The sequence below is a fragment of the Tasmannia lanceolata genome, unplaced genomic scaffold (genome assembly GCF_043159265.1).
Source record: "Tasmannia lanceolata isolate RefF3 unplaced genomic scaffold, GAP_Taslan_0.1 ptg000016l, whole genome shotgun sequence".
NCBI lineage: Eukaryota > Viridiplantae > Streptophyta > Magnoliopsida > Canellales > Winteraceae > Tasmannia > Tasmannia lanceolata.
Window position 1 is genome coordinate 4,514,790 of NW_027518693.1, and position 11,276 is coordinate 4,526,065.

Here is an 11,276-nt window from a genome sequence, read left to right on the forward strand (position 1 = left end):
CTCTCCAGCCTGTTATTTTCTCTTTTACATCTACATTTTATTTCTTGATGCATTCTCATCCAAATCAAATATAGCACACAGCATTCGAATCACATGAGATAGATAATGTGTTTCGAGGTTAGCAGGTGCTGTTTCCCCCTCATAATATTTCCTATAATCCTTTTATTTAAGGGAAATGATATCAGCACAACCATGTTTCAATAATCACACAAAAACAAATTGTCTTTTCTTTTGTAATTTAGTGCGTGTGTGTGTGTGTGTACTGGAGAACACAAATCAAGCTTAACATTGATGGGAGTAGATTTCCAGAAATCTTGTATGGTACATCCAATTCTGTAGATTTCATTCAGAAGGGGATTTGAAAGCTTAACATTGATGGGAGTAGCCATGATGGTTCAACACAATTGGGTTTGGAGGAGTGGTTCATGACGAGCATGGCACGAGTCACATTGCAGGTTCTGATGATTATTCATATTCTACAAAATCGCTTTAGCTCATTTTGTTCGAAAAAAATCACTTTAGATCATTCTGTTCGAAGATCCAAACCGTTCATTTGCTGCGACCCAACATACATAAGCCTTGCCCCAAAAATCATCTCTGATTACTTGGGACAACCAGTGTACGTGACAATCAACACCATTGGATCCTTCTGATGTGAAGTACATCAGCCCCTCGGCAGTCATTGATACCACTCCTGTTGGGTGTCCCAAGTACTCAAAAGGGGCGGATTTATCACTTCCCAAAAAATAAAGGAATAATTTTGAATTTTACGCCGTAAAGCTAGTGATAATTGGAACCTTATATTTGATTTACATCCTATTTCACTGCAAGCAATGGATCAACGAAAAAGGAAAACTTTACGAAGAAAAAATTTACCATGTTAATGGTTTACTGTGAAATTGATTTACGACAGAGTTTTACTGCTATGGAATGGAACCTTAGGAAAAGTATAGATCAATTAAAAACTTCTCAACCTAGCAAGACAATCATATCACCAAAAGATCAACTCAACGGTAGCATCAAACTATTATTTTCTCACTCAATTATTGTTATCCATTGCACGCATAGAATCCTATATAAACGACTACAAATACATACAGGGAAATGTTATCAGCACTACTGTTAGGGGTGGCTAACCGGTTCGGTTCTCGGTTCTCGGTTCCTTTTTTCGGTTCTCGGTTCTCGGTTCCATGAACCGTAAGAACCGAACCGAACCGAACCGTAGTACACAGTAGGACCGGACCGAACATAATCGGTCCGGTCCGGTCCGGTTCTTCGGTTCTAATGGCTAATTATTAATTATTAATTATAATTTATAAAAACTTTTAATTAAAGTTATAATATAAGTTACTTTCTTATTATAAGAATAGTATTAACTATTACTTATTAATATTATGAGAAAACGGTTCCTACACATATGTGTAGAGAGTTCTCTACACACTAGATTAAAATACAGTGGGGGTCCACATTGTTTGGGTGATCCAAGCCATCCATTTTAAAGGCCCTCACATAGATAGGGTGCCTACAAAAAATCATATCCATAGGATCATCCCAACCCTACGATTTGTGGAGGTAAAATGGATGTCTTTAAACCTTCACAAATTAGTCCATTTTTTGCCTCCACAGTTCGAATGGTTAGGATGATCCTATGGATCTTATTTTTTGTGGACACCCTATCTATGTGAGGGCCTTAAAAATGAATGGTTTGGATCACCCAAATAATGTGGCCCCCACTGTATTTTAAGCTAGTGTGTAGATAACTTATCTACACATATGTGTAGGAACCGTTTTCTCTAATATTATAAGTAATTTATATTATTAAGTATATGTATAATAGAAATATATATATATATATATATATATATATATATATATATATATATATATATATATATATATATATATATATATATATATATATATATATATATATGAGGAAAGTGAAGCTACACCGCCGGTGTAGCTAACTTAGCTACACCGCCGGCTTAAAATACAATGGGCCCATATTGTTTTGGTGATCCAAACCATTCATTTGATTGGCCCTCACATAGATAGGGTGTCCACCAAAAATCAGCTCCATAGGATCATCCCAACCCTTCAAACTGTGGAGGCAAAAATGGACAAATTTGTGAACGTTTTTACACGTTCATTTTTGCCTCCACAAATCGTAGGGTTGGGATGATCCTATGGAGCTGATTTTTGGTGGACACCCTATCTATGTGAGGGCCAATCAAATGAATTCTTTGGATCACCAAAACAATGTGGGCCCATTGTATTTTAAGCCGGCGGTGTAGCTAAGTTAGCTACACCGGCGGTGTAGCTTCACTTTCCTCTATATATATATATATATATATATATATATATATATATATATATATATATATAAAGTTCGGTTCTTCGGTTCCGGAACCGAACCGAGAACATTATACCCGGAACCGAACCGAATAAGTTCGGTTCTTCATCAGTGGAACCGAACCGGACCAAAAATATTTTTTTACAGTTCGGTTCCGGTTCGGTTCTTCGGTTGTGGTTCGGTTCTGGCCACCCCTAACTACTGTATTTTGATGAGGGCACTCCTCACTTTATTAAAAGTACGGTATGGCTAGCACCATAGGATGATCCAAACCGTCCAATAGATGGGCCACAGCCTAAATAGGTTGTGCCCAAAAAAATATTTCCATATGTTGATACTATCCCTCCGATGGCTGTGGCCCATCTAATGGACGGTTTGGATCATCCTATGGTGCAGGCCAAACAGTACTTTCAATAAAGTGAGGAGTGGTCTCATCAAAATACAGTAGTGCTGATAACATTTCCCTACATATATCATATATAAAATGATTGAAAGGCCACACCAAATGTCTACTACAACTGGGATTGAGCCTTAGCTCAAATGGTCAAGGCTTTGTTCTTCAACGATGTGGGAGGTTCAATCCCAACTTACCTACCAAAAAAACATTGTTTGCTTACCTACCAAAAGATTAAAGATGTCTACTGTCCAAGGGCGGAGCCAGCAATTTACAGTTAATTTACACTTGTCTGCATTGGTCACCTACCAAAAAAACTGTTTGCTTACCTACAAAAAAATGTCTACTGTCCACGGGTGGAGCCAGGAAGTTTCCATAATATGCCGTTTCTCTTTAGATCCAGTTTCTCTTTAGATCGGAGGGCTAGGATCATCGTATGGAAGTGAGATTTGGGGTTCAACCTATTTACGTTGTGGCCAATCAAATGGACGCTTTGGATCATCCTGTGGTGTAGGCCATATAGTTCATTTTGAAAAATATGGTTGGGTCTTACCTTGTTCAAAGATTTCAACAGATTAATTGTTTGACCCATTGGACCAGGCATAGAAAAGCCTTGTTGGAAATGGTTATTATTAGGAAATCAAGCCTTTTGGCAACAATCCTTTTGGCATGTAGCTGATTGTAATATGCACAGCCTTTTGGCAAGTAGCTGCCATCTTGGAAATCCTTGGTCAATGCATTCTTCCTAATATGTACAGGATACCCTCCATCATGGGATTACGACGGTTGTAAATTTATTCTCTTCCCTATCTAGGGCACATTCTCTGTATCTATATGTTGAATACATTTAAATCAATAAAAATATACACATACTTGAAACGATTATGTTTCTGGTCAGTTATTTAAAACCATTCATGGCCCATGGTTAGTAACTCAAAAGTCTATATATAAATGAGATTGATTCATTGAGATTTCAGAGTTCTCACACAACCATGGCAACCATCCTCCTCTCTATTCTCCTAGTATACCTAAGTGCTACCATATGCATGTGCAATGCAGCAACACCAACAAAATTCCCTGCCATTTTTATCTTTGGTGACTCCACGGTTGATACAGGCAATAACAATCACATCATGACATCGCTTCAGGCCAATTACCCTCCCTACGGCGTAGATTTTCCAAATCACTTAGCCACCGGGAGATTCTCTGATGGGAAACTTGTGCCTGATTTACTAGCGTCTCATTTTGGTATCAAACAACTCGTGCCACCATTCTTAGACCCACTTCTATCTGATGAAGACGTGCAAACGGGTGTGAGTTTTGCGTCTGCTGGGTCAGGGTTCGATGACCTGACCACGGCAATGAACGGCGCCATTCCCGTATTGAAGCAACCAGAAATGTTGAAGCAGTATTCAGCTAGGCTTAAAGGGTTGGTAGGGGAAGAAGAGGCCTCTAAGATAATTAATGGTTCTTTGATCCTGATTAGTGCTGCTTCTAATGACTTCATTTTCAACTTCTATGATATACCCACAAGGAGGTCACAGTACAACATAAGCGGGTACCAAGATTTTCTACAACAGAAGATTCAACATCTGATTAAGGTTCTTTCTCTCTATCTCTATCTATCTCTGGAGAGTGTGTATTCTGGAGAGTATGTATAGTGTGGAGGCCGGGGTAAAAAGGACTATTTTTAATTTTGTGAAAAGGATAAAGAGAGTTTTATACGGTGGATCCAACATAGTTAAATTATCCAAATCCTTCATTTATTCGGCCAAGAAAATCGTACCCATAGAAACCTCTTCAGATTGGAGAGTTAAGATCATCCTATGGAGATTATTTATGGAGCACAACCTATCTAACTAAAGACACACCAAATAAAGGGAAACGATATATTCACCCCTTTTATACATGTGACAGCCGCCCTCTAGTTTATTTATGACTACTCTATTACACTAAAGGGGGCTGTCCCAATTATAAAAGGGGATGAATATATCATTTCCCCTATATATATATATATATATATATATATAGAGAGAGAGAGAGAGAGAGAGAGAGAGAGAACATTTCCTACACACTTGTGTAGGTAAGTTACCTACACACTACCTTAAAATACAGTGGGGGCCCACATTGTTTGGGTGATCCAAACCATTCATTTGAATGATCCTCACATAGATAGGGTGTCCACAAAAAATCAGATCCATAGGATCATCCTAACCATTCAAACTATGGAGGCAAAAAATGGACTAATTTGTGAAGGTTTATACACGTCCATTTTACCTCCACAAATCGTAGGGTTGGGATGATCCTATGGATCTGATTTTTTGTGGACACCCTATCTATGTGAGGACCATTCAAATGAATTGTTTGGATCACCCAAACAATGTGGGCCCCCACTGTATTTTAAGGTAGTGTGTAGGTAACTTACCTACACAAGTGTGTAGGAAATGTTCTCTCATATATATATATATATATATATATATATATATATATATGAGAATAGAGTTCCTAAGGTGTCACCTCATATAGCTTATATGAGGTGGCGCTCACAAAACATAAGGGGCCCACATTTTTGGGGTGATCCAAACCACTCATTTGAAAGGCCCTTAGATGGATATGGTGCCTACAAAAAATCAGGTCCATAGGATCATTCTAACCCTTCCATTTATGGAGGTTAAAAATGGGCAGATTTATGGAGGTTTATACCCATCCATTTCAACCTCGACAAATGGAAGGGTTAGGATGATCCTATGAAGTTAATTTTTTGGGCACACCCTATCTATGTGAGGGCCTATCAAATGAATGCTTTGGATCATCCAAACAAAGTGGGCCTCTTATGTTTTTAAGCGCCACCTCATATAAGCTATATGAGGTGACACCTTAGGAACTCTATTCTCATATATATATATATATATATATATATATATATATATATATATATGGGGAAAGTGATTGTGAGCGGCCCCTCATATAAGCTTATATGAAGTGACCGCTAAAAATATGGTGGGCCCACATTTTTGGGGTGATCCGAACCGGTCATTTGATAGGCCCTGACATAGATAGGGGGTGCCCAAAAAATCCGCTCCATAGGATCATCCCAACCCTTCGAACTGTGGAGAAGAAAGAGGGGGAAATGGGCGGGTATAAATTTGCCCACTTACCCATCCATTTTCCCCTCTTTCACCTCCACAGTTCGAAGGGTTGGGATGATCCTATGGAGCTGATTTTTTGGGCACCCCCTATCTATGTCAGGGCCTATCAAATGACCGGTTCGGATCACCCCAAAAATGTGGGCCCACCATGAGCTGATTCTTTAGTGGATAAGGCCTACCTTTTCCACATCATTTTTGTTACTTTGCATCTCACCACTTTAAACCCATGCATAGCACGGGTGACCCGGGGCCCAACCATGCATAGCATCGGCCTACCATTTTACATGGGCTTCTGTATTGGATAGGGGCCACCTTTTCCGCATCATGTGTTATAAGGTTGGGTCTAACCACTTCAAACCCATGCTATAAATCCCCGTGCATCGCACGGGTTGTCCACTAGTGTGTGTGTATATATATAGGGTGGACCCGCAGGCCACCCGATGCATACTATGCATGGGTTTAAAGTGGTGAGATTACATGTTTTCGTCGATAGTTTGATAGGTGCCCACAATCCATATTTAAAATAATTGGATTTCATCAATATTTTGAAAAGCGTCCCAATCCGTAATATTATGTAATTAACACACTAGTTTCTTACTTGTGCATTCCAATCGTTGACTTTTGAGAGGGAACCGAAATAACCGAAATTTGATAACCGAAATAATTTCGGTTATCAAATTTCGGTAACCGAAACCGGACCGAAATTTTAAAAAACCGAACCGAAACCGAACCGATTAAAAATTCGGTTATTCGGTTATAACCGAATAAACCGAATAACCGAATAGTGGGAGAAAAAGAGGGAAAAAAGCAAAATCTTTGTTTCGATCGGAGGGCTAGGATGATCCAATCGAAATGATTTTTTGAGCACAACCTAATTAAGTTGTGATCAATCAAATGGACGGTTTCGATCATATTTTGGAGTGCCCATATCACATCTTTTTTTAAAAAAATAATGGTTTTTATCATTAATTCGGTTATTTCGGTTAACTGAATTTTTTTTGGAGATAACTGAAACCGAAACCGAATAACCGAATTGCCAAAAAAAAAATCGAAACCGAACCGAAATGGAAAAAAACCGAACCGAACCGACCGAACCAATTCGGTTCGGTTCGGTTATTCGGTTTTAACCGAATAATGAACACCCCTAGGATTACTTTCTGGGAAAAACTTTTCCTGTTTGGCAGGAAAAGACGAAGGCCATTTTGGACGGAAAATATTGTACATGATAAACTTTTCCAGGAAAAGACAGAACTTTTCTGTGAAATGACAAATGACATTTTGGAAAGTTAGCTGCTTAGTGTGTGTGTGTGTGTATATATATATATATATATATATATATATATATATATATATATATATATATATATATATATATAGAGAGAGAGAGAGAGAGAGAGAGAGAGAGAGAGGAAACTGTTGGTGAGCTTAAGCGCACCAAACTTATGGTGCGCTTAAGCTCTCCAATCACATGGGGGCCCACTTTTCTGTGGTGATCCAAACCATTCATTTGCAAGGCCTTATGATAGATATGGGGTGTACCAAAAATCAGCTCCATAGGATCATCCTAACCCCTCCATTTGTGGAGGACAAAAAATGGGCAGATTTGTGTCTGTCCATTTTTGTCCTTCACAAATGGAGGGGTTAGGATGATCCTATGGAGCTGATTTTTGGTACACCCCCCATCTATGTAAGGGACTTTCAAATGAATGCTTTGGATCATCCTAACAAAGTGGGCCCCCATGTGATTGGGCACTTAAGCTCACCAACAGTTTCCTCATATATATATATATATATATATATATATATATATAGAGAGAGAGAGAGAGAGAGAGAGAGAATGGTTCTTACACACATGTGTAGATAAGTTATCTACACACTAGCTTAAAATACAGTGGGGGTCCACATTGTTTGGGTGATCCAAACCATTCATTTTTAAGGCCGTCACATAGATAGGGTGTCCACAAAAAATCAGATCCATAGGATCATCCTAACCATTCGAACTGTGGAGGCAAAAAATGGACTAATTTGTGAAGGTTTAAAGACATCCATTTTACCTCCACAAATTGTAGGGTTGGGATGATCCTATGGATCTGATTTTTTGTAGACACCCTATCTATGTGAGGGCCTTTAAAATGGATGGCTTGGATCACCCAAACAATGTGGGCCCCCACTGTATTTTAAGCTAGTGTGTAGAGAACTCTCTACACATATGTGTAGGAACCGTTTTCTCATATATATATATATATATATATATATATATATATATATAGAGAGAGAGAGAGAGAGAGAGAGAGAGAGAGAGAGAGAGAGAGAGTGTTGGTGAGCTCGAGCTTAGGTGCGCTCGAGTGCCAAATCACATGGGTCCCACATTTTTTGTGGTGATCCAAACCATTCATTTGCAAGGCCCCATCAAAGATACGGTGTGTACCAAAAATCAGGTCCATTGAATCATCCTAACCCCTCCAAAAGTGGAGGGCAAAAATGGGCAAATTTGTTTGACAAACAGAGTCTGCCCATTTTGACCTCCATAAATGGATGGGTTAGGATGATCCTATAGAGCTAATTTTTGGTACATACCCCATCTATGTAAGGGCCTTTCAAATGAATGCTTTGGATCATCCTAACAAAGTGGGCCCACATGAGTTTGGGGGCACTCGAGCGCCCCTAAGCTTGGTGCGCTCGAGCGAACCAACACTTTCCTCATATATATATATATCCTCTCGCTCTTTCTAATGCTTCTTTATGTCTCACTTTTCTACCCGTCATATCTAACTTTTCTACCCATGTTTGTCCTCTCCGATGTTTGGTTAAGTGATTTTCTATGAAAGATTTCAAGTATTTTCATGTACTCTTTCCCTTGCCATATTTGTTTACATAGATAGACTAGGTACAAAAAAAAAAACATCAGAAACTATGTTAGAAACTCACAACTCATTGGATTGCAAATTTAACACTATCAATAAATCATCCTTAAATTACTCTTGCCATATAATATTCACCTCTGCTCAATTCTTTCATTTTATTTTAACTTTTTTCTGCATATTTTCATGTGTAGGAGATCTATGATCTCGGTGGTCGGATCATCGGCGTAGCTGGTCTTGCTCCCATTGGTTGTACGCCAATCCAAAGAAGTTTAAAGTTCAAGACTCCGGCCGACAAAACATGTGTCGACAATCAGAACATGGATGCTCTCAATTATAATTCCAAGCTTAAGAAGTTGTTGCCTGAGTTACTGGCATCACTTCCTGGGAGCAAAATATTCTATGGAAATTTGTATGACCCTTTAATCGATATTATGACCCGTCCACAAAAATATGGTAACCATAAGATTGTGCATTTTTTTATAGATATATACAAAGGGATTGACAAGTAATTTTGCCGAGTTAAATCTGATTTTTCTTATTTGAATTTTGTTGTGCAGGATTTGAACAAACAATGAAAGGGTGTTGTGCTACAGGGTTGCTAGGATTGGGACCATTTTGTAGTCCACTCGGCTCAACTTGTCCAGATGCTTCTAAGTTTGTGTTTTGGGATTCCATTCATCCTACTCAATCAACATACCAAGTAATTGCCGAGTCCATAATAGAGACCATTAACTCAATTCTCTAACATGGTCATGTGAAAGTCCAAGAATACACCATTGCTTTGTGTATCTGCAAAAGACAATATTTCATGCTCATTCTGTTAAGTAACAGTAATAGGAGACTAATATCCACACTACCATATTTCGTTAATGTCACTGCTCACTATCTTACATTTTTCTGATTCAGTGTTGATAACATCTTGAGTATTGTAACAGCCATGAACAACAGATTGTACGAGCAGTGTGATTTTTTCGTAATATGAACTAAACAAAACATGCCGATCAAATGGAAGGTTCAGATCATTCAATAATGGTGCCGATGTATATGCAACAATTTAAAAAATATATATATAATGGTGCCCACATAATTAAGTGGCCCCCGATGTAAATAGTTTTAACCCTGAAAATCTTCACCGGAATATGATCCTAACCGTACCAATTATAGAGGTTTAAAACGGACAGCATGATATAGAAGCCTTCATAGATCAGAGGGTTAAATACTTAAATTCATCTTACGGAGCAGATTTTGAGGTCATGATAGTTCTACTTAGAAGTGAAACAAATGAATAGTTTAGTTTAGATCACACAATATTGTGTGTCTGACTTTATATTTTTGTTGAACACTAGATAGACTTTCAAAAAACACAAATGGTCCGAAGAATCATTTGGATCCAACTCTAAGTGTTTGGTAAATAGACAGATTGTGGAGTGTTTCTTGTGGGACATAGACACGACTCTTATTTTTTTTTTTTTTTTTAAATGGTAAAAATTTATTTAAAAAAAAGCACACAGGACCAATGCAGTCGTGAGGCTGAAAATACGAAGCATAAAGAACAACGGAACAGTCGTGAGGCTGGTCCGCTTCTTCTCTTGTCTCTTATCTACAATTTTGAAGAAATCGCGGATTCTAAAATCCGCGTATTCAAACGGCCCCTTAAATTATAGGGATGTTTTAGTTTTCATTATTTTTAAACAGTCATGTTCTTTATTATGGAGAAATTATACGATGGATGGCTGTGCATGCACGTGCAGCAACAAAAAATAGTGGGGCCCACATTGTTTGGGTGATCCAAACCATTTATTTGTTGGTCCTTGATGTAGATAGGGTGTGCCCAGAAAATCTTCTCCATTGGATGATCCCAGCCCTCCGTTTTGTGGAAGTTTAAAATGGACGGCACGGTACTGAAACCTCCATTGATAATGAGGGTAAGGATCATCCTATGGAAAAGATTTTCTGGCACACCCTATCTACATAAGCCCAGCAAATGAAAGGTTTAGATCACCCAAACAAAGCTGCCCACTGTTTTTTTTTGGGATGCATGTTTCATGCACGGCCGGCTACCATATAAATTCTCTTTTATCATGTTCTTTTTTATTTACCTTTTTAAAGTTGTTAATGCTCAACTAGCTTTACTTTTTCTTGTCATTTTATTTAAACTAGTAGAATTTTTATAGTTTTCTTTAATTTTAAATATTCACGTTCAATTTATTTATTCAAGTTTTGTTTTACTATTTTAAGCTCTTAATCCTCTATTGATTTTACTTATTTCTTGGTATCTTTACATTTAATTTTGGTTACTGATATTGGCATTAGTATGTTTTAATTTGCGCAAACTTTAGCTGGTCTCCGAGGGCCTTTTGGGAACCGTATAACATTCGACAGTGTTTAAATATTAAAAGACAAGCTGTTTAAATATTAAAAGACAAGCTGAGTTTGTGTGATTATTAAAACATGGTATTGTTGACTTCAATGCCCTAATTATTTATTATACTATTTTCTACTACTTTTTATGTTAA

The 11,276-nt window shown here is 37.9% G+C and overlaps 1 protein-coding gene across 1 annotated transcript; it reads left to right on the top strand.

The window, feature by feature from the left end:
• The first annotated feature begins 3,698 nt into the window (after positions 1-3,698).
• LOC143849028 (GDSL esterase/lipase At2g30310-like) lies at positions 3,699-9,692 on the top strand. Its single transcript, XM_077358081.1, has 3 exons — positions 3,699-4,348; positions 8,952-9,213; positions 9,318-9,692. The coding sequence occupies exons 1-3, from the start codon at positions 3,740-3,742 to the stop codon at positions 9,503-9,505; spliced, it is 1,059 nt and encodes a 352-aa protein (XP_077214196.1). The 5' UTR covers positions 3,699-3,739; the 3' UTR covers positions 9,506-9,692.
• Positions 9,693-11,276: the final 1,584 nt, after the last annotated feature.